Here is a 25,135-nt window from a genome sequence, read left to right on the forward strand (position 1 = left end):
AAGAGGCATTGTACTGGGGCCTACAAGGATGCTGGAGAGGTGTGACGGGTTCAAATTTAAACAGGGAAAGTTTAAGTTAGATATAAGGAAGAAGTTCTTTATTACGGGGGTGATGAGGCACTGGAATGGATTGCCCAAGAAAGCTGTGAATGTTCCATCCCTGACAGTGTTCAAGGCTAGGTTGGATGGAATCTTTGGTAATATGGTTCAGGGTGAGCCATCTGTGCCCATGGCAGGGGGGTTGGAAGTAGATGATCTTAAGGTCCTTTCTAACCCTAATTATTCTATGATTCTGTGGTAAGTATGTGCACCTCAGTGGTGTGTATTTCCTCTCTGCTGTAGCAAGAAATAATTATCGTCTCACCGGATGGTCACAAATCTTGAAGCACTGATTTACTTAACTGAAATCCCACCAAGAGGTGGCAGCTTTTGTGGCTGTATGTTTAAGTAGAACAGAATAGTTTAGGGGTAACATTGTCCTTCTAAAATTGAATTAGGCAAATGTTGGGTCACGTAGGGATTACTTAAGCATCTCTGGTGGGTTGGGGAGGGAAGAGTAAGTACTAAATTGATAAGGGGAGTGAAGTGCAGAAAGTATTTACAGAGCACTGGTGTTTGTCCTCCTGAAGATATCAAAGGCTATGTTGAGTTTTAAGTAGTATCAGTTGCAGTAACTGGAAGTCAGCATGGGTTATTTTGAAGTGTGGTAGGGAGTTGGGCGTTAAAAATAGATTCTGAGCTTAATGCATGTGAGGAGACTTGCATTATGTAAACATTTGAATGCCAGGTAAACTTCGATTTAGTAGAAGAGAGCATTATTTTTTCCACTTGCCTTTCTGTCCAGCTATAGCTAGGTGAGCAGTATGCTTTGCCAACTAAAACCAGGATGTTATCGCATACTATCCACATCCATACATGTACCCTCTCCTTACAAATATCTGTGAATGAAAGCACAATAGCTAGTGCAAAAGTATCATTTTCTCCTGAGAATGCAGGAGCAGTTGAAAGGTTATGCAATGAATTTCATTATCCATGTATCATTAAGATAATGCTGGATACTGCGAGGACACAAAGTGGTGTGGAAAATAATTGAGGCTCTACTTTGAAACAGAAGTCCTGTGACTAATTCTTATTACAGTAGTTCCACTTCCTCTGAGAAACCTTTGTCCCGTGTACGTATTCTTTCTTTCTAAGGAAGATAAAAGGCTTGGGTAAGCTCAGTTATATGCAGTGAACTTCAGAACTGGTTCTGCTGTACTCCTGTATTCTAACTAGTGCTGCTTCACTTTATGAATTATTGAAGGCTCTCCTTTTTTCTGAAATACACAGCTCCATACACTGAGATAGCAGAAACATACAGAAAGAAGTTATAGGTGATTTGTTGAAATAAGCATCTCTTGAGGAAAAAAAAATCAGTAATTTTTCCTGACAGAGGTGTTTGAAAAAAAATAGGTGCAATGTTTTACAAATACTTGTATTGTATTGGTATTTTTGGTAATTGCTTTCCAACAGTGAATCAGTACAGATCGTGTCAGCTAGACTTCAGAAAAATGTCTTGTTTTTTGCGGCCATCTGCTTTGTTGTAAAGTGTTTTCTCCAAACTGTATGCAATCTTTTGCTTTGCCTCTGTGATTTAGCTCTTGCTTCTTTTTTTGTCTCCCCAGGGTGCAATATACTCTATCAATCAAAACAGGATAAAAAGGTCAAAAGTCTTCAAATGTTTTTATAAAAAAAGGGAAAAAAATGAAACTGATATAATCAGCTGGCACATGGCATTTCATTTATGTCATTTATTCTTTGTATTATAGCTCTAAGTGAGGTGAGTTACTTTGAAAGCAGATGATGAAATGAGACCTTTTAGCTTTGGGGCATGGGGAGGAGAAAACAATCCCTATATAGAGAGCCTACATCTTTCTTTTGTAAGAAAAGGAGCATGTGTGATTGATTTCTGTGATTCATATGAGCACTTCATTTAGAAAGCAGAGAATGTTGTTTTCAGATGTGGAAATCTGTTTTCCTCACATCTGTCTTTCATGATGCCAGATGATTGTTATACAGTTATACTGGGATTTAGGAAATATGCTGGGTTTCAGGCAAATTTTGCTTCTCTAGAAAGGATCGCATTTATAAAGGTTTTGCTGTGTTTGGTGGGTTCTTTTTTGGGGGGGCGGTGGAGCAGATTTTTTTTTTTTTGTGAGGAAGCAGAAATTAGGGAGGTGTTTTTTCTCTGTTTTTTGGTTGGTTGGTTTTGGTTTTTTTTTTTGGAGGGGGCGGGCGTTGGTTTATTGTTTTGTTTTGTTTCTGTTTTGTTTTTTTTTTTTCCCTGTGGAAACTTGTAATTCTCAGAGAAATGATCTTTTAATTCCTTATCAACTACCCCAGTGAAGGGATAGAATGTACCCTGAGCAAGTTTGCTGATGATGTATGTGGGGGGTGGCTGACACACTTGAAAGCTGAGCTGCCATTTGAGACCTTGATAGGCTGGAGAACTGGACAGAGAGAAACCTAATGAGGTTCAACAAGGGCAAGTGCAGGGTACTGTACCTGGGGAGGAAGACTCCCAGGTACCAGTACAGCCTGGGGGCTGACCTGCTAGAGAGCAGTTCAGCTGAGAAGGACCTGGAAGCATTGGTGGTTGACAAGTTGACTATGAGCTGGCAGCATGCCCTTGCGGCCAGGAGAGCCAGTAGTGTATCCTGGGGTGCATTGGGAGGAGTGTGGCCAGCAGGTCAAGGAAGTGATCCATTGACCCTCTACTCAACCCTGATGACACCACATCTGAGTACTGTGTCCAGGGCGGGACTCCTCAGTACAAGACAAAGAGCTACTGGAGAGGGTCCAGCAGAGAGCCACAGATCAGGATTCTGGAGCATCTCTTATGAGGAGAGACTGTGGGAGCTGGGCCTATTTAGTCTAGAGAAGACTGAGAGGTGATCTTGATAATGCATATCAATATCTCAAAGGTGGGTGCCAGGAGAATGGTGCCAGCCTCTTGTCAGTACTGCCCAGCGACACAACAAGGAGCAGTGGCCATAAACTAAAACACAAGAAGTTTCACCTCAGCATAAAGAACTTCTTTACATTGAGAGTGGCAGAGCACTGGAACAGGCTTCCCAGGGAGGCTGTGGAGTCTCCTTGTCTGGAGACATTCAAAACCTGCCTGGACACGTTCCTGTGTAACCTGCTCTAAGTGACCCTGCCTTGGCAGGGGAGTTGGACTAGATGATCTCCAGAGGTAACTTCCAGCCCTAACAGTTCTGTGATCCATTTATCATAAAATTGTTAAGGCAGGGATGCACCTCTGCACTTCATCTAGTCCAGCCTTCTTAAGCAGGATCAGCAAGTTGTTCAGGACTGTCCACATGAGTTTTGAATGCCTCAAAGGATAGATACTGTGGGCAACTTGCTCCAGTCTTTTGCCACCCTCACAGTAAAACAGGAGGAGATTTTTAATCTTAATTTTAATGAGTCTCCTGTGTTTCAATGTTTTCCAATTCTCTGTTGTGTTTACACTGTCACTGAGAAGAGTTTACTCTGTCTTCTGCAGTCCCTCCACCTGGCATTTCTGCACATTGATACCATCCCCCTTGAACCTTATCGTCAAGCTCAACAATCCCAACTCTCTCAGCCTATCCTCATGCCAGATGCACCAAAGTTTTAAACAGCATACAGCTGCCTGTGTATCATACTTAACTTTGTTGATGTGATTTCTTATGTGCTGTTCTTCCAAGAGAGCATCTTTGAGAGTTGGAATTCTGGATCAACTTAGGCTATATAAGTGAGTGGGGCACTTCAGAGGTTATATTGCTTTTGGGGCAGGTTGTTAAACCTGTAGAATAGAGGACAATAAGAATGAAGCCAGTTTGCAAGAAGTGAAGAAGAGCAGGGAAGAGTTCCAAACCTGCTACCAAGGACTGTGTTCCCAAGTGTAAGAACTGGTGAAAGGTACTTGCAGAAAGCTGGTGGGAAAGGAGGAGAGAGAAACACCTCAGTCTTCCAAAAGCAAACTCCAGGAAGTTGCTGAAGGAAGCTGTTCTTTCCTGTAACTGCTGTATTGTTTATTCATTTTGTTGATTTGCTTATATAGCACACTGGGACTCAGGTTATTAACGGTGATAGATACACAAAACTTGTCTAATTACTTGGAAACTTTTTTTCCTGACTCTGGTAGAATTTGAAGTGAAAAAGCAGAACATTCTTCAGGATTGATGGATTTAATTTTCCATGATACAGCTCTAGAGACAGAAGCCTTTCAATTAAGTTGTAAATCTTTGCAGGTTGAGGTTTTTTAAATAAGACGTGATTTTATATTTCATATCTAAGAAAACCATTATTTATGAAACTAAGAACATGTTTTTTTAGAGAAAAAATTGTGTTTATGATTACCATCAAAAGGTAAGACTCTTGAATTATTTGGAATACAAAAAAATTTTTACCTGACTTCTAAAATTAATGCAGATATGCTTATTAATATTATTTTTGTGATATTATTTTATATGTAACACCTCTCTGCTTCTGAATGCATGAATAATGTCAATTTCTTATGTACTAGAAGCCAAGATAGGTTTAGGGGTGTTTGGTGAGGTTTCCATGTGGGTTTGGGGGTTTTCTTAGGTATTAGCTTGTAATTAGGCTGTGTAGTCTAATTATTTAGTCTGGAGTTGATGTAAAAATGGCTAAGAACAAACCAAAGCACTTAATTTTGTATATCACATTAGGTTATGTTAACCTGAAGCTCTAAAATGCTGATTTTTAGCTCTGTTTTAACTTGACTTTTGCCCCAGATATATCTGGGTTTGTTCCTGCTGTTTTATTCTAACTTCAGAGGAGCCTTGGAAACAAATTATGAGAACGTGGATTTAAAAAGCATAGTTTTAAATCAATAGTGCGATCTTTAAGAATTCAGATAAGCATCTAAAAGGAAAGGACAACAGTATGTATCTTCCTTAGTGTTATTTTTAAGACTTCAAATGATTAATCCTTGTCGCAGCTTTAAGCTTGTAACACTTCTGTATCAGTCCCTATTGCATCAGGGTACATTTTTAATTCTATGTCAAATCAAATGAAGCCATTTCACTGTAAATCCCATGTGAATGGTTACTGATTGTTTAACAAAAAAATATATTGAAAGGGACACCAGGTTTAAGTGCAAATCTTTAACTCGTATGACATAAATTAAAAGTATTTTAAACTGCAGTTATACAGATCATCCCCCCCATGTGTTTTAAGCTGGTTATCTTTTTGGTTTCTTTAAAATATTATTCATAGACATATATTTTGAGAGGTAGTTCTCTTTCTCACTAAGCACTCAGTAGGAACATACTGGGGCTGGAGAATTGCGGGGGTTTAGCTGTTCAAGTGAATGTAATAAGATATTATTATGTTAGTAAATCTTATCTTTCTTTCTGTAGAAAGGGAATAGCATAACTCTAAAACAGGTTTTACTCTTTTTCTATATCTCAAAGCGTGTTGTTTCATATGCAAAATACATTATAAATATTCTTTAACAGGATAGAATTCAAATTAAATTTACCATGTAGATCATTTACCAGGAGGGGAGTAAAGAAGCAGATACCTCTAACAGGAAAAGCCACCATGTTTGGGCAATAAGCAAATCATGATAGAATATTTTTCAGAGGGGTTCTCTTCTGTTTAGAAACACACTTAGTGGGTAAAAATAAATGAAATTAATGGGGATCTCATTTGTAATAATTTTGAAAGTCAGTAAAGGCAAGCAAAAGGAATAGACTATTTGATATTATTGGAATAAGCAACCCTGGTATTTTTTTTCTATTTTCTGATCTGTATACTGATGTTTAAAGGAACTTATTAAATACCACTGGCAGAAAAAGCCCCACCTCATTAGAGGCATAGGTAAACTTATAATGATGATGAGTTTGTAGAGTAATGATTCCAGTCAGAGTTGAATTATGAAAAGATTTATATTCCATACACAAAAGCGGGATAAATATGTTTCACTGCAGGGCTGATCTGACTTGTGAATAATCAATTTATATAGAAATGTAGTTATTTAGTTTTGCAGTTATAAGAACAGAAATACAAATACCCCCTTTTCCACCGGCTTTTTATGCTGAGGTCAGCTCCCAGCTGCATCCTCTCCCAACTCTTGTGCGCCCCTAGCCTACTCGCTGGTGGGAGGTGTGAGAGGCAGAAAATGCTTTGGCGCAGTGTAAGCGCTGCTCAGCGGGGACTAAATCATTCCTGTGTTAGCAACATTGTTTCTAGCACAAATCCAAAACATGGCCCCATACTAGCTACTAGGGAGAAAACTAGCTCTATCCCAGCCAAGACCACCGCAGTAGCGTTCTGTGCTCCAAATTACAAGCAGTCTTTATATTCTGTTTCTAGAAAGGAACTTATACCCTACATGAGAGTAGATGGGAATACCAACCTTTGCTTTCTCATTACTTGATGTATTGATATTTTAGAACATAAATTTAAAACGGGAAATCAGAATATCCTAATTTTCATTATAGCCTATGTTTAATGCATGTTTAATTAACACAGATTAATTTTTTTTAAGTCTTTTTTTTTTTTTTTCCTGAAGAAAAACATGTTGAATGAATGAGGTTGACAATGCAAGTTTTCTGATTTCTGCAGAAAATGTTAAAGGTGTATTTATTATTTGTATGGCCTTGACGCTTACACTGCCACCATTATTGCGTGGGTTTTTTTTTGATAATTGATCCTCACAAAGTTCAAGCTGAGGGGAAGGCTGTGCTGATCCTACTATGCTGCTATTACAGCAGTGTTGTAAGTGATAATGCTGTTAAGTACTGGTTGAAGGTCACACAGGAGGAAAGCAGTGTGCAGCAGACATCCTCTAATTTCTTCCTCATAAAGGCTTTACTCTTTAGTATTTTTTTTCCTTGAAATAAGAATGAGTAAGATCAGAATGACCTGTTCTGCTCCTTTTGTGTGTACTTGATGAGCAAAATTTAGTCTGTTTAGAGGCAATGAGAGCTGTGCCAGTTTTCTTTCACCTGAATTCACAAGAGAATTATAAGAAACGCATTGCTGAGTTCGGTTGACTTATGATCAGGAATTCAAGAGAAGCAAATGTATTCCTCAGATTTCATAGGGACATCTTGTCAGAGACTAATTGTAATTGACAAAATGATCTTAAATGGGAAATAATGACTTTCCTGATTATTGCTCTCAGCTGCCATTATTTTGAAAAAAAAATGGAATCAAGCAAGAGTCTTATATGTATGACTAGTATTTTCTGGCAGCAAGCACATCAGATGAGTGCTACCTGTTGACTTGCCATTATTTAGTAATACTCCATGTCTCAAAGTTTTCTTTTTTGTTGGGTTTGGCAGGTGGGGGCTTTGGAGACTTTTCATGCAACTTTCTACTTTTTCAAAAAGTATTGAGAACATATTCAGTTGTTAACTTGAATGTAGCAGGTCTTTTTGTGAATGCTGTTCTCTTCAGTGCGTTATTATTTCTAATGTAACTGCCATTTATTTCCTTGAATTTAAGCAGTTTATATATCTTAATGTATAAGACTAGTATTTTGCAGAGGTGAACTGCTAGGAAGGACTTAATCTTCTCAGCTGTGTTAACCTGGATTTAAACATTGACACAGTTGTTGAGAGTTCCCTTGTCTGTATCAATGTTTCTGTTTCTGCTGCTCTTCGTACAAAAGGTGCAGCAAAGCCATCAAATTAAATGATCCTGTTTACACTACTTTCTGCCCACAAATAACCACAAAGTAACATGTTTTGGATTCCTGTGCATTATCACATAGCTGGTAGTGAGAATCATGTCAACCAGAGAGCTGCTTTGTGTGTTTGGCAAGTAATAAAAATGTACATGGAGCAACACAAATTTGCCCTTACTTGCTGCATATCACGTCTTGAGTAGCTAACCTACTTGGAGGTAATGTATTAAAAGTAGCTTCTAACATATTGGCATCAGAACTTCACTCTGAAAAAAATTTACTTTTTTAAAAGCTTGGAAATTTTATCTTGCATAGAAAATAACAGCATTTGAGTATATTGTCGCAAGATTTTATGTGCACACAACCCCCCCTAGAGCAGATGGTCAGTGTACCAAACGTGTTCACAAGAAGCAATGAAATAATTATGATTCTAAAAGATTCTTGTACAGATCTGCTAAGAATGGAGCTTAAGCTGCATTAATATCCTAGAATTTTGTTTCTATTTACAGTTAATGAATTAACATTCCTTGTTTTCCATGGGTAAAGTTTCCATTTTCTACAAATAAATAATGATGTCACTGATGGGTCAGATACTGTCAGTCAGTAGTCAAATAGAATTTCTTGCAGTAAATACACATCCTGTAGTCTGAAGCATATTCATCCAAACCCTGCAAAATTACAAATATGTTTGCTGGTGAAACTTGCATTAGCTACTTGCGGAAAAAAAATGCTTGAATCACAGTAGGCTTGAATCTGCCTTCTGTAGTTAAATTTCCTATGTTTAATCAGTTGACCCTAAGACTTTTGGCTGAATGGTAAGCTCTTCATCTGTTAGCGGGAGAGCTTTAGTTACTGGTTTTTTGCTAAATCTGCATAGTGTTCCACATGCCATAATGTCGTTACAACAGGTATAGTTGTCTCTTCAGGAAAAAAAAAAACTATTTTACTCAAGACTTACTAAATCTTTCTGTATAATGGGGCAACTTTAAAGATTTGGAGTTTTTTAGTTAACAACTTTAAATGGCTCTGGAAAATGGCTTGCCTGAATTTTAACACCATTCATTTTCTAGGTTCTAAATTATACTTAATGTGGTAAGGAAGAGTTATTTTGGAAAATTTCTATTCGAACTTTGGTAGACAATTACATTGCATGTCAAACTGTTCTTATCTATAAAATGTCAAATGTGCTGATCATATGAAGAGGCATGTTTATTTCCTGCCGTAAAGTGAGAGGGCATCATTTCTGCAGAGCATCTGTTAGTAGTTAAGGATGTTTTAACTGGCACCTCCAGAGCAGCTTCAATTATTCTTTCCAAACCAGGTATAAAAATAAATACAAAGCAAATACCTCACTGAATTACTGAGGGGTTTTGAGAGTCTGGAAGAGGCACTCTGTAGATAAGGACTGGCTTGATGTGGCCTTGAGCTGTTTAGAAGAGGAGTCTGTGACAAGTGTTATTCCTTATAGATATTATTAGTAGACAGGCATCTGAGTTCCTACGTGTATTTTAAAATCTGTCTAATTAAAATAATTGGAAGTTTTGCTGAAATTTGAAAAATGTTTTTCAATCTGCAGGGCTGGACTGGAAATCTTTCATCACTTTTTCGTGGTAAGCAAAGGACCCATTATACTTCTAGCTTGGGCTTGAAAAAGAGAAATTAATTTCCCTGACTGTATTTGGTTCTATTTTTGAATTGGGAAATACTCTATGAAATAAAACGAAAAACATATTTGAAAGGTTTTTTAAAAAGTCCAGGGCTGTTGCTTTCATTAAGTAGCTGGAAGCAAAAGACTTCAGTGTCAAGCTTCTAATGTGTGTGGTGAGGAAGCTGGGAAAAGAAACACATCCAGCAAACTTGTTCCACTATTTAGTAGTGAATTTGCACCTCTCTTTAGAACTGCCTCATTTACTGTTATAATTGCCATCTTTAACAAATGGACACCTGAAGGTGAGGTAGGTTCTCATTGAACACTGTGATAGCACCTATAAATCTTACATCTTTTAGTCCTTTCTTTATTGATTTTCAGACATCTTCTTTCTCTTACTAAGTCCAGTCATAGAATCATAGAATAGTTGGAAAGGACCTTAAGATCATCTACTTCCAACCCCCCTGCCATGGGCAGGGACACCTTACGCTAAATCGTATAGGCCTCGTAAGGCCTCGTCCAACCTGGTCTTGAACACTGCCAGGGTTGGAGCATTCACAACCTCCCTGGGCAACCCATTACAATGCCTCACCACCCTAACAGGGAAGAATTTCCTTCTTATATCCAATCTAAACTTCCCCTGTTTAAGTTTTAACCCGTTACCCCTTGTCCTATCACTACAGTCCCTAGTGAAGAGTCCCTCTCCAGCATCCCTATAGGCCCCCTTCAGATCCTGGAAGGCTGCTATGAGGTCTCCGTGCAGCCTTCTCTTCTCCAGGCCGAACAGCCCCAACTTCCTCAGCCTGTCTTCATACGGAAGGTGCTCCAGTCCCCTCATCATCCTCGTGGCCCTCCTCTGGACTTGTTCCAACAGTTCCATGTCCTTTTTATGTTGAGGACACCAGAACTGCACACGATACTCCAGGTGAGGTCTCATGAGAGCAGAGTAGAGGGGCAGGATCCCCTCCTTCCACCTGCTGGTCACGCTCCTTTTGATGCAGCCCAGGATAATGGTTGGCTTTCTGGGCTGCAAGCGCACACTGCCAGCTCATGTTCATTTTCTCATCCACCAACACCCCCAAGTCCTTCTCCACAGGGCTGCTCTGAACCTCTTCTCTGCCCAACCTGTAGCTGTGCCTGGGATTGCTCCGACCCAGGTGTAGGACCTTGCACTTGGCATGGTTAAACTTCATGAGGTTGGCATCAGCCCACCCCACAAGCATGCCAAGGTCCCCCTGGATGGCATCCCTTCCCTCCAGCATATCAACCGAACCACACAGCTTGGTGTCATCGGCAAACTTGCTGAGGGCGCACTCAATCCCACTGTCCATGTCACCGACAAAGATGTTAAACAAGACCGGTCCCAACACCGATCCCTGAGGGACACCACTTGTTACTGGTCTCCAGCTGGACATTGAGCCATTGACCACAACTCTTTGTGTGTGGCCATCCAGCCAGTTTTTTATCCACCGAGTGGTCCATCCATCAAATTGATTTCTCTCCAATTTAGAGACAAGGATGTCATGTGGGACAGTGTTGAACGCTTTACACAAGTCCAGGTAGATGACATCAACTGCTCTACCCCTGTCCATCAGTTCCGTAGCCCCATCATAGAAGGCCACCCAATTGGTCAGGCAGGATTTCCCCTTAGTGAAGCCATGCCTGCTATCACCAAGCAGTCCCTGAAAGATGTTTTTAGGAACAGTCCTGAAGGGCTTTTATGGAGATGGTAATCTTGGGCAGACATAATGTAAAGCTGAGGTTTCATTTTCATTTTTTTTTTCAAGTACTGGATGTGGCTTTCATCTGTGCCTTAGCTGCATGAGGCTTTGAATATAGTATGAAATCACGTTCAATTTATTCAAAAGACTTCTCATAACTGATGAATGCCATACATAATGAAACACTATATTCATTCATCATCCATAGTAAATCATTTATCACAGAGCAGAGGTATATTGTGGAGAAACATAAACCTTTTCAGGTTTTCTGGTTGGTTAAATCCAAAATAGCAGAGAAGTGATTGTTCAGTTAGTTGGTTAAATATTTTGCTTCTTAGATGATATTAAAGGACAATTTCTAATGCTTTTGTGGTGTACAGATAGAAGTTTGTTGTTAAGGAGGAGTGGGTTTTTGGGTGTTTTTTTTTCGGGGGGGTTGTTTTTTTTCTTATGGTTCATGGACTAAAGAAATCTGTGTTGATCCTTCTATTGAGTTAAATTTGAAAAAATGAAGCAGCAGAGCAGAAGCAGTACTATTATATTGCACCATGCTCAGGGCTGATCAAAATGGTGCCATAGTGGGTTTGGTATGGGTATATAAGATGAACTTGTGTTGAACTACTAGAATGAACAGGCTGTGACAACTTGATCCTCGTACAGGTGATCACTAAAATCTTACTATCTTACTTCAAAAAAAAAACCAAAAGTGAGTGTAGAAATTGCAGTTCTGAAAGTGGAATGCTTTCAGGGTTGCATCTGAAAGGTCCTGTTAAAAATATTTACCCATCTCTACTGAATTTAATCTAGCATTTGAAGATCTTAGAGTTAATATTGGCACTCAGGCCTCAGTTTTTGCAGCACTGACTGTAAGTTTCATTATTTCAGCACTAACAGTAACAAAGCCTAAACATTAAAAAAAAAAAATCTTAAAATTAAAGATGTTGATTAATCCCATTCACATTTTTTTATCTGTAAAAAATATTTTTTCCAGATATTGATATTCACTTTGGAGTAATATGTTTTTAATAGGATCAAGACTTATATAATGAAAAAAAATTGTGTTGCCTGCCCAGTGCTGTCTGACCTAGGCAGTCATAAAGTACTGTAGGCACTGTTTAGATGGAATTAGAAGTGTGTCTGAACTTCTGAGTAAAACTTATCACTTGTTGACCTTATAACATTTGGTTTTACTAGAGCACAGCTGTGAAAAATTGAGCTGATACTAAGCATGACTTTCTAATTGGAATAAGCAAGGATAAGTCTCCCGGGGCAATCATTTTAAGAGATTTAGCATAAGGCAAGAGTGACTTTGTGCTTGTCAACACTGACTGCGTGCTCTTGATTACTTTCTCCAGGCTTGCTCCAAATGCAGTTTTATTGTGAAAACTAAAAGTGCTCCTCCATGCCCTGCTTTGCTTTAAAGTTTTAGGGTTTTCTGTGATTTTAATAGTAGTCTCAGAAGGGAGTCATGTATCTTTGCTCCTTTCATCTTCTTTGTCCATTGGAATATACCAAGAGCTACATTTGGCAGTACTTCAGAAGCATTCTTAGATTTATTGGACAGATGGTTATTTTTGGCATGTAAATGCTGGTCAGTCTTGGCCTTTATTTTTGATAACTGCTTCTGCTGAGTTAGCATTCTTCTAACTGCGTCTGTGGTGCGTTTGTATTTCCAGCCATGTTTTTGCAGCAGAGTAATGCAGTGCTATTCGATTTGAATTTTAAACCAACACAGTAGGCTATTGTTCTGTATTTAGTGAGCTAAGGATGGAGAAGGAAAGATTTCAGTTCTGTTGATGACTGAACAAGCCAGGTGATTGTTATAAGGTCTGTTCTCTAGTCATCCCACTGTCCTTGGGTTTAGTAGTTCCTGAATACAGTCTTACTTTTCTCCAGATGAAAGGGAAACAAAGGACTTCAAAACTAGACAATTCGTTGTTAAAATATATGATGGAAAATGAAATATAGAAGACAGGAGAGGAAGTAATTTCTTGAAATCATGGAATTCATCCTAGATCAATCACAAGTAAAAGGTTGGTTTGTTTATTTTTCTTAGAAACTACATAACAAGATTTTACATGCATAATAAATATAGCAGCCTACAGATTGAGGCTTACATCAGTTAGGCTCCATTCAGCACTGAAGTTAAGCATTTCTGTGGTTTATATGCCTTTAAATACATCTACTGTTTTGATTAGTCAAACAACGTAAGTAGGTCTGTTTAGATCCCACTGCCTTTTGCATATGCAATTATACACGCATTAGAGTTTATAACATAACTGTATTCTATCTACCTGTTGCTGACTTGTAAATTTACCTCTTCAAATTCTCACATGCTTGCCACAATAAAAAAAAATAAAAACCATTTTTTTATCCTGAATCTGATTATTGAAGCTAAATTAGAGCCAAATGCTAAGTTGTGACTTCAAATTTTTATGCCTAAGTCTTTTATACAGATGTATATGTATTAAGGAAACAAGGGAAAAATAATTTCTTAAGGATTTAAATACCCTCAGTGGGTGAAGATAATTACTATCTCATAAAAAGTCTAAAGCCTGTGTATTGCTGTCAAATGTAGACCTTTTTGTGGATATGCCACAAGTAAATTTGATGCCAAGACTGTGAATAATACAGTAGATGTATATCTTTGGAGATAAAACCTAACCTGAGTTTTAAGTGAATACTGCAGCCTGGAATCACTGTGTAACCTTTCTGTATGGGCTATATGTGTTTATTAAGTATGTGAAATCTTTTTTTTAAGGGAACACCTTCACAAAAAAAAAAAAAACAAAAACAAAAACTGGCTGTTGTTGAGGGAAATGATCATTAGTTCAGGTGCTGCCGTAGGTCTGGATGACTTGAATGACTTTACTAACACTTCTTGATTTGTTTTGTTTGTTTTTTTTCTGACCTACCTTTTATGAAAGGCAAAGAAGGAAAACCATCCAGATCAGGAGAGGAATGATAATTCTGTAGCTCCTGTATAACTTTGGATGAGAAATTTAAGTCAAATCCACATAACTCCTTTTTGAATGCTAAAAGCCTCATTTAGTTCAATGTTTCCTACAGAAGATTTAGAGAATTCAGATATATTAAAGTATTCCCATTTAGTTTCTCCAAGGCTCCAAGGAAGGATCCAGAAACACTGGAGTCAAAAGTTAGTTAAAAGTTGTATTATCTAAATGCGTGTAATGATTTAGGGTTTTGTAGCTGTGACCTTTAATCTTGATGTATTTGCACAAAAAGCATTATAGTACTTCCCTGTTTCAGAAAGGTGTACTGACAGTTTACATCCTGAATAAAATATAGCGAATTATACCAATGATAAGTATGACTTTTTAAAAGTCTGATTTAATTGCTCTATTGTTAGAGTGTTTCAGCTAGTCTGGTTCTAGGGCAAGGGATGCAGAAAAAAACTTTCCTCACCTTTCTCTGGCTGCCTTTTCAATATAATTTTCTTTGTGGTTACTTGCTCTAATTATTTTTAACAGCTGCAGCATTTTAAAAGAAAATTGACAGAAAAGTGATTTTTTTCTTAAAGTTGATATTGTCTATTCTCTAAGAGTTGTACCTTTTTTTTTTACACAACAGTCAACCATATTTCTTTAAGAAAAAGAAAAGGCAGATACATCTTAATCCAGTCACACAAGGTCTTCAGAAAATATATTCAAACCCTGATGTAAAATCTTTATTATGCAAGAGAAAAAAAATAATAAAAAAAAAAAAGAGGAGAGTGGTGAGTGCCTTGGATAAGTGTTCTGGTCTTCCCATCTTAAGGGATTCATGTTTGTGTTCAAAGAAACACTGTGTCTTTACCCAAGTCCTTATTGGGTCCCCAATTTTGTTCTTTCTAATGCCATGCATTCATTTTAATTCCTTTTAGTTAATTTTATCTGTTTATATTAGCTTGAGTTTAATTTTAATTAGTAGATTGTATTTTGCACATGACATAGACCATAGGAGCTAGAATTTTATGCAAGGAGTGCCTAAGACTTTGCTGGTCACAGAGGTGCATGTATTACTGCTGTCATAAGTATACAATGTTTTAAAGACCCACTTATGTAAGCACACCTTTTAATTACCGCTTCTATTTACACTTTTTTGCATCATTCTTGGTGCTGAAAGTCTCTGGGTATTTGTAAATGAGGTTGCTAAAGGATGTCAAAAACCCATGTTTGTTTTTTCTGTTTTGCTCACTGAGGGTGTTTGTAAATACTAGGTAGCTAGATGGTTTGGTTAGTGAAATTGCTGCTGGATTTTTGTGGTCATATATGACTTAGACAATTGCATTACAGACCTGATGGCTATGTTAGATAGTGAACCCACTGGAAGATCCAACTGGTGTATTTTGAAAGTCTGATTACAAAATAGCTACAGTTTCTCATCTTTGGACAAGGAAGAAGAATAGAGCCTAGCATTAACAAGCATATTTTAAAAAATTATTCTCTGCAATAAGTTGGAGTACGGTCAGGTAGATGGATTGTATCACTCATGGAAACCTGAATTTATTTCATCTGGCTTTAAAGTCCAGTGTTTCATTTCAGGAAGAGATTGAGCTTTACTCAATTATAGATGTTGGAGTGTTAAACAGATCAAGGGAGGCATTTATCAAGGGCAGTTTTTCCTGTTGGTATGGTAGGCTTTTGTAACCGGTTTCATATTAGGAGCTGTCACCCTGCCTTCCACTCTATCTGTACACCCTGCCCCATGCACTTACTGCTAGCAGACCACATGCATCTGTGGTCTAACATGCACAGTCACAATCACAGGTAAGGAAAGCCTTTTCCTCTAAGAGTTTGCTCATGAGTTGTTGCATGATCCTTTTATGAAAAATATTGGAAAAATCATGTCAACTTGGAAAAGTCTTTCCATTGTGAAACTACAGAAACAGATTTGCAGAGAAGAATTCTATCTTTGCCAGCGCTACTCAATAGATACCTTGTCTCCCTGGTCCTGCAATTTCTGGAAAAGTCTTCAGTAGTCATTAGCTGTTTTGATGTTAAAATATTACACCTTATTTGTATTTCACTACAAACTCTGTTGAGTGGAAACAGTTACCTGATAACAGTAGTAACTCTGACCAAGGCTTGACACATGACTGTTTGACTCTCTTACGCATGATTAGAGCTGTGTTGGAAACTTCTTTTCCGTTGTCTTCTTGGGAGGTGGACCTGTGTGAAACATGAAGTTCAAGAAGGCCCAGAGCAAGGTCCTGCACCTGGGTCGGGGCAATCCCATGCACAGATACAGGCTGGGCAGAGACTAGATTGAGAGCATCCTTGAGGAGAAGGACTTGGAGGTGTTGATTGACAAGAAGCTCAACATGACCCAGCAGCATGCGCTTGCGGCCCAGAAAGCCAACCCAGTGCTGGGCTGCATCAAAAGGACCATGGCCAGCAAGTTGAGGGAGGTGATTCTCCCCTTTTATTTCACTCTTGTGAAACCCCACCTGGAGTACTGCATTCATCTTTGGGGCCTGCAACATAAGAAGGATGTGGAGCTGTTGGAGCAAGTCTAGAGGAGGGCCACAAAGATGATCAGAAGGCTGGAGCACCTCTCCTATGAAGACAGGCTGAGGGAGTTGGAGAAGGCTCTGTGGAGACCTGAGAGCAGCCTTCCAGCACCTAAAGGGGGCCTATTAAAATGCTGGAGAGGGACTTTCTGCAAAGGTATGTAGTGACGGGAGAAGTGATAATGGCTTTAAGCTGAAAGAGGTGAGATTTAGATTAGATATAAGGAAGAATTTCTTTACTATGAGGGTGGTGAGGCACTGGCACAGGTTGCCCAGAGAAGTTGTGGCTGCCCCATCCCTGGAGGTATTCAAGGCCAGGTTGGATGGGGCTTTGAGTAACCTGGTTTAGTGAAAGGTGTCCCTTCTTTAATGTCCCTTCCAACCCAAACCATTCTATGATTCTGTAACTCTTCTAAGTGGGTTCTTTTTAATATCTTTCCTTTCTCCTGGTGGCTTTAGATATATTTTATTCTTCAACTTTGCTTTAATATGCAGTTTGCCACCTCCCTGCCCCAATTCACTTTACTTTTTACTGGTGTGTCCTATGTCAAATCTAGGGATTTGAAGTGCTGTAATGTTCTGTGTTATTCCTACACGAATAAATGATGCATGTGTGTGATAGATGATCAAACAGATGATGAAGTCATTTATTTGAAATCTCCCCTGGTTCCATAAATTTTGAATACACAAGAAACATTTCTGAGAAATATCCACAGAAAATGCCAGCGATACCTTTGACCAGAATATACATGTTTTAATAGTCTTTAATATTAAAAATGTGGACAGCAGGCTTGAATGAACGCTCATACACTGCTTTCTTTTAATACCAAAGTGCAAATATGCTGGAGTAGAAAGAAAAAACTTTTCACCAGGAATGAGAAGTGTGTTTCTGCTAGCATTTTTTCACACAAGGGATACTGTGGGTGACCCTGTGAAATGCAGTGCACAGTACAGTTTGGTTTTGACCTTGAAAAAATTTAGTCTAGAGAAAGTACATTACCAATGAAACATCTGAACAACAGATGATAAAATAATCTTATTTGAATTTAGGAGGTAGCATTTAGGGATGTACTGTTTGCAAGCATTGTAGCAGCTGCAGATTAGCTTTACCTGTAATTCTTCTTTCATATAATTTAATCAGAAGGATTTAAATCATTCCCTTCATACAGTCTTGTTGATATTTTTGGTCTAGAGCCTAGACATACAGCTAGTTTGGTGAAGATCTGAAGATCTGAAGGCAAAATAAAAAAATCCTTTTTCATATGTAGTTTGCAAGGATGCTGTAATTAACACTATTTATAGAGGCCTTCACCATGGCCTGCACTTAAGCATGTGCCCAAGCCTGCTCATAAGAGTGCAGCGCTTCAGCACAGAAATGAATGATTTCTGGTGCTGCAAAGGAGCTTAGGTTATTCATTCCATCCTTTGTTCTGGATGTCCCACATGCAGATAGGAGCTTTTGCTTCACTATAAGCAATATTTTATCCTACTTTCATTTTCCTATTCCTTTTTAAAGGCATATCTAATACACATTTGTTTGTCACATAATCAAATGAACATTTCACAAACAGGCTGCATGAAAGCATTTCTCCAGATTTTGCTGATTACTCACAGCTTTTTTTAATGCATCCATAAATAGGAATGTGATCATTCACACTGCATATGGCAATATTGAACAAGCTCAGTTGGACTTCCCTGAACTTCTGTATGTAACATAACAGTGCTGGATTTTTAGGGATTTTTTGTGGTGGGTTTGTTGGTTGTTCGTTTTATCTTAGAGCTGTGTTGCCAGTTACCAGCATGTATGTATGCCAAGTATTGTGAACACAACCATCACATCTGCCCATCCATTTAGGATGGATGGCAAATTTGCATATATAAATGTATATACAAAGTACTTTGCTAAAGTAGCAAAGATGCTAAGAGTCAACAACATGATTAGCTTTTATCATATTGTAACATTATAAGTGTCAAATGTATGTTCTACAAGACTTCAGTTTCATAAGACTTAATTACAGAAGTTTGAACTTTGGTGAAATATTTGCAGAGCAGTTATTGATATTATTTGATGTCATGGCTTTCCAAGGTTTCATTGAAACTAGGAGGATTAGTTTTTATCTTTGCTGAAGAAGTTAATATAATTTAAAAAAAAAAAACAGGCTATCTATGGCCATAGTAGTTGTTAGTGTAAGATTGTTATTACATTTAAAGATTATTCTCTGATATATCAGCCGCTTCTGTACTAAATTTTGAAAGTAACAAAAATAAATTCCTCTTCTGGCATTTCACTTCATTGAAGTGTACAGGGAAGTGAAAATGTTACTTTAGACTCATCCAGGTCAGTCAGCTGATTATTGACTCCAATTTCATAGTGATGGAGAATAGCAGAATTATATGTATGATAAAATCAGGACAAAAATACTAGTTTGATATGATACGCAATACATTTTAAGAGAAGGAACCCATCGCTATCATTATGTCCAGTCTGCACTGTGTAGTTGTAGCAGCATGCAATTCAGTCAGGTGCTAGGGATGCTGGGTTTTACAAGGGAGAAGTTGTAAATCTGAGTGACTCTGTGATGTATTCTGTTCCAACCCACTGCTCTTGCAAAGTCTGAAAGAGAATGACACAGAAACACATCTAACTCAGGGTCTTGTGCTGGGGCGATACTTGTACCAGTTAAAGGAGTCTCTCATCAGATTGTTTTTGAGGCCACTAACTTTATTGGCATCTGCCACATTTGCAAGCTTTGCAAACGACATTAAATGAAAAGTGAAAGTAGCCACAGCACCTTTTGCCATTTTTGCAAGATACAGAAAGTATTTTAGTAAACTAAAGACTGATGGATGTTTTGGCCTTGACACGGCAGAATTGGAATAGAGACCTGCAAATCCACCCTACCAGCTAATAGTGGCAGAATTTCTCTTCTCTAATTCTGGCATGAGCAATTAATTAACTGGACCAAAATTAATTACCTGGACCACCTAACAGCTGGAATAAATGGTGCAAACTCTGTTTCTTAGCTGTGAAATGAGATTGTTTATTTTCTGTTCTGTTAAGAATGAAGTGATAAGGAAGGCAGCAGAGCCTCTGTCTCAGGTGTGCCCCATTGGCCATCAGAGGAAGGGAAGGGATTCCTTTCATTGGTGTGAAGGTACTCGTAACATTGCTCTGCCTGCTCCTGGCTGGTGGGTATTTACACATGCTGCTGAGTACTTGGTACAGCTCCTCCAAGAGATACCACTCTCTGACTTTTTATCCTTGCAGATAGAATCAAAGTTTTAAGTTGTGGAATCAGGCTATGTGATGAACACTTCTATGTCATGCAGACCAATGGTTTAGGACATAGAGTTTTAAGCCTGTAATAGGGTAATAGTAATTGAGGCAGGTACAAACGTATGTCAGAAAGTTAATAGAAAATGCTAATGTAAAGACAAGACTATCCCCACCCGTGTTGGTTGTTCTTAATCTTTTAAATCTGCCAACTCTCAAGACTCTGAAGAAAAGTTGCTGTTTGATGTGAGGCAACTTATGATATTTGATAATCAGAAGCAAAAGGTGCATGCAGCAATGTCTGAGCATATGCAGGCTTCTTTTTTTTTTTTTTCTGACTAGTGGACAATTTTAACTAAATATCTGAATAGTCTGCATTTAAAAAGCAAAACAAAACCACTTTTTTTTTCTTAAGTGATAACTTATGACTACTGCTGTAGGATCAGAATTAAATTTTTCCTAGTCAGTCATTTTATAGTTTGCAAGTATCAGTAAGAAGCTGATCTCCAAAGTAGCACTAAGTAGCCATCAGGGAGAAAGACCAAAAAGGAGGGTTTGGGGATTTTAAGTCTTTACTGTAAAGTTTTACTACATGTTTTGGTCTGATGGGAGTTCTTATAATTTACATATTTTCTCACAAATGTGCTTACTAATCCCTGAACCAATGCTGGTCAGATGTGCTTCTCACTCAAGCATTAATTTATTAAGCCAAAAGCATTTTAAAAGGTAACTTTTAGAGGAAGCCTGACTAGAAACATTGTGAATGAGCAGATAATTTCTGCTTCTGACATTATCACATCGTTCAAGCTGTAGTTGTCAATCCTAATGAAAGGTGGTAATGCTGATTTGAGTATATTTTTTATATGACATGCAAGAGCTTTGTGCGATGAGTTTCTGTTACTATCATTTATAATCAAAGTGTCCATCACTGTTCTCTTAAAAACTGCTTGGCAAATAAATAATTAAAGGTCCAATTCTGGTACACTTCGTTGAGTGAGAGTAACTTCTGAGATCAGTCCAAATACAGTAAATGAAATTTCTTCAAAGTAAAGTTTTAAGATGAATAATAGTCAAAGCCAGTTCTTGTTTAAGGCAGGAGGGTGTTCTGGTTTACGTGCTTTAAAACACAATCCCACAGATACCTAAGACTGTCCACTCACAAACAATGCCTGACGTTGTCTGTCATGCCTCAACATGTTATGTTTTGTTCACAGTAGAAAACTAGTCTTATTAATTAAGGGCCAGGTAAGTGTTACCTGTGTATTAAAACACCAAAAGATAAACAAGTTAATCTGATAGTTTGTACAGTGCAGAAACTTTCTGTTACCTAATGAGTTTCTTTTATTGCAAATATGTCTATTTTGTAGAGAATTTTTCTTTGTTTCACAGACTTGATATGTAAAAGAAAAGTTATGCTTAAATGATGTTTCTAAGTTTCTAAAATAATCACAAAGGTATGAGGGTAACTTTTTTAAATGCAAATAATTTTACGTTTCCGTTGTGTTTCAGTAATAATCTTGCTTCCACTGTTGTTGAAATAACTGTAGATATGCAAGTCCCCTGCAGCATTGGCAGGGAGAATTTCAGTTCATTCTGCTACCTTGAAATTAACCTTTTACTATCGCATGCATATGTTTGTCATTTATCCCCTTTTTCTCAGGTGCAAAGAGGGCTACCAAGGAGTCCGCTGTGACCAATTTTTGCCGAAAACGGACTCAATCTTGTCAGATCCAAGTATGTCAAATGTTTTTCTTACATTTCTAATCCATGCTGGCGGCTATTCTTGTCATGTGAGATGACCCTTTGCTTATTGTCAGAAAACATACTGTGGACCAGTTGTGTGTAGAGAACAGTATTTCTTTTGTTGATATGATAAAAATGCATTCTCCATCCTCTGTTACAGAGCATCTGCTGCTGCAGCAGCAGGGCAGGCCATTAGTGGACTTGGCTACTTTTGATTTGAAATAATGCAATACCTACTTAAACCCATAATATTCACATTTCTCTACTTTTGACTGAAGAAGAAATAAAATTACTTAATCTGAAAAGAAACCTCATATGCAAAATAGTTCCTTCAAAAGAAAATAAATTTATAATGTCTGGCACTGCATTGATTCTGATCTCATTGGAAATATGTTTTGTCAGGTTTTTGGTTTTTTTCTCACTTTTACAAGTAAAGTTGCTCTGTATTTGCAGAGTAGAAATAGACTTCCAGATAGTAATCTGGAGATAAAGTAACTCTCTATTACACTGCTCAGTGAATGCCAGAATGCCATCTGCATGTATGTTCTTCTACTCTGCTGTTGCCCTTTTTAAATTCTGTTGACTAATAAAACTATGTCAAAAATATTACCCAAGATGAATGTCTTGGAAGTGAATCCATTTACTAATTAATGTTGTTTATCTTAAAATTTTAAATGAAGTGACATGCAACAAAGGGTCATATTCAAGCTCTTGTTTTTGTTCTTATACTTGGAAACTGTAATGTATTCAGTTTTCTGGTTTTGGGTGCTCTTTAAAATTTGATTTGTTTGTGGTTTTTGAATAATAATGCTTGGTTTTCTAAGGTTTTTTTTTCTGTTTATTTTCTTGTGCTTTTCCATGTGAAAGTCTGTTGCCAAAGACACCTGTTGTTTTGTAACTCTCTGTGTTGTATAGCTTCTATTATAGTTTGCTTTATATTTGGTTTAGCTTTTCCTTCTGCTTGACCTTTAAAGGTAAAGTACAGAGCCTATAATGAATAGGCAGATTTTACCTCTGCCAAGTTGTATGTGCATGTGTCAATGCAGAAGTGAGGTATATGTCAAGGAAAAAGGTACTCTGTATTCTAAAAGTGGGGGAAAGAACAGTCAGTTAACTGGACAGGGTGGTACCTGTCTGATTTTGTTTTAACAAGGGATTTAGCTTTATTCTCTCAAGAGCAGAGAGGAAATTCATACAGAAACAATACAAAGCCCAGAAAAGTCTCCCAGATCAAGGTGCATCTAACAAGACCAAAAGCCTTACAGTGTTTATATACTGCAGACAGCATTGCTATTATTTCTTTCAGCATTGTGTTGGTTGCACATGCTTGTTTCTCTTTACTCTGGAAATGCTTACTTACTGTGGCTTCTGACTGTATTGGCTCCATAAAACTTTCCAGCTGTCTGATCTTGCTCCGTAAGCTAAGGTTGATGCTGAAATGTACTTTCTACGTGTTCTGACTACAAAGGCAATTTTATTATTCATTTTATTAATTTATATTACTTAGGACATATAAGAGGAGGGGACCTAGGCTTGATGCTGATGTAGATCCACTGGACACACTTATGGCCCAACAAGGGGCTCTCTTCCAATTGGTTTAAGATTAACATGAGTTAGGTACTTTCTCAGTCAGTTTTGAAATCTAAGTTATATTTGATCCTCAGCTGTATTAAAAAGAGGAAAATCTTCTGTTCAGGTGCATTTCTGTGTGTTGGCATAGTGTGATATATGTCTGTGTGTGTATGTGCATATACCCATGTTCTAAGCATGACTAGCCTGAAATAGAAATATTAGAAACTTTTCTGCTGCAGCTGGACAGTGACAGCATCAACATTTTGCTTAGGAGTTAAATCAGTAATGTATTTATCTTCCTTTGGAGAGGAAAAAACGAATACCGTGCAGATAATTAGCATTACTCACAGAAATATTTGCTATTTCCACAACCTGAGGAGTGTAAAAAGTATTTGACACAGTAGTCATGCACTGTAGGATCATTTCCAAGGGCTATGGTGTTGCACTGCAAAAACTTAGTTTTGTAGTTGAGAGAGCTGCTGAAGGGTGCTAACGGGGTCAAATTTTGAGGTGGTTTTAGGAAGAAGTGCTTTGCTCATTTGAATTTTGTGGGATTGCTTAGGGTTCTCAATACTAAATGTGTTCAGAATGGCTAGTGATGCATCTGATAACCATATTTAGAAGTTTGCATGCATAAAATGGTGAAGCAATGCATTTTTAATCTTACTTTGCCTGTGATAGTGCAGGTTACATTTTCAGATCACTTATTATATGGGAAGAGAATCTGAACAACGGCCACTTGGAAAACAGCAAAAATATTGTCTTAAAATTGTTATTCACACACACAAGAATTATTTTTTTGAAATATCCCTCTAAAACAAGCTAAGCTTATTCAGCATAGCTGTTACCTGAGGTTGCATAGTGACAAAGAATGAGATATGGCTCTGGAATATTTTTAACAGTATCAGGCCAAACCCAGGTTTTTACGTTATTTTAGCTCTATGTTAGGCAGGTCTTAACTTTACATCGCAGACATGAATGCAAATTTTATATATTTAATGTAGATTAATGCATGCCAAATCGTGTACATGTAGTTTAATTAAGGTGAATGGTTAAAATACTTAAGATTCTGGTTTGGGGAAACTTCTTGCAACGCAGGGCTCTGTGTTAGGCCTGGTGTTGTTTAGAGTCTTCCTTGATGATCTGGATGAGGGGATCAAGTGCACCCTCAGTAAGTTTGAAAATGGCGCCAAGCTGGGTGGGAGTATTGATCTGCTGGAGAGTAGGAAGGCTCTACAGAGGGATCTGGACAGGCTGCATTGATGGGCTGTGGCCAGTGGTATAAGGTTCAACAAGGTAAAGTTCCAAATCTTGCATTTGGGCCACAGCAACCCCAGTGTAACACTACAGGCTTGGGGAAGAGTGGCTGGAAAGGTGTTTGGCAGTAAAGGACCTGCGGGTGCTGACTGATGGCAACTGAGCATGAGTCAGCTTGTGCCCAGGCAGCCAAAGAGGCCAACAGCATCCTGGCCTGTATCAGAAATAGCATTACCAGCAGGCCCAGGAAAAATTAGGTAAGATTTCTTCACTGAAAGGGTGCTCAGGCATTGGAATAGTCTGCCCAGGGAAGCAGTGGAATCACGGTCCTTGGAACTGTTCAAAAACTGTGTAGATGAGGCTCTCGGTGACATGGTTTAGTGGTGGTCTTGGCAGTCTTTGGGTAACAGTTGGACCTGGCGATCTTAAAGATCTTTTCCAACCTGGCTGATTCTATGATTCTAACTACTCAGTGGTGTTTCAGAGTTCCTGAGTTGACATCTGTGGCTTCTTGCAATCAGATCTGCCACCTTCTACTTTCCTTTAGTTAGGATCAAATTAATAAGAAAACTGACATAGGACACAGAGAGAAATGTTAAAACACTGCAAACACAGGCCCTTCAAGCATCATAGGTGTTAACAGCTTTCACTTCCCTTTTCTCCACACCATGTTTTCTGGCTTTAAATGGAAGATATTTAAAGAAAATAAAAAATCAAGAAA

At 38.1% G+C, this 25,135-nt stretch overlaps 1 protein-coding gene across 2 annotated transcripts in view; it reads left to right on the forward strand.

The window, feature by feature from the left end:
* Positions 1-25,135, forward strand: part of NRG3 (neuregulin 3) — a 409,865-nt gene that overhangs the window by 274,761 nt on the left and 109,969 nt on the right. For both annotated transcript variants that reach the window (XM_057421543.1, XM_057421544.1), the window contains exon 3: positions 21,503-21,576. In XM_057421543.1, the coding sequence (XP_057277526.1) occupies positions 21,503-21,576 (74 nt within the window). The remainder of the gene's footprint in view (positions 1-21,502; positions 21,577-25,135) is intronic.

This window comes from Pezoporus wallicus, unplaced genomic scaffold, assembly GCF_028554395.1.
Source record: "Pezoporus wallicus isolate ANWC-B61680 ecotype Strahan unplaced genomic scaffold, APGP_CSIRO_Pwel_v1 contig_4816, whole genome shotgun sequence".
Lineage (NCBI taxonomy): Eukaryota > Metazoa > Chordata > Aves > Psittaciformes > Psittacidae > Pezoporus > Pezoporus wallicus.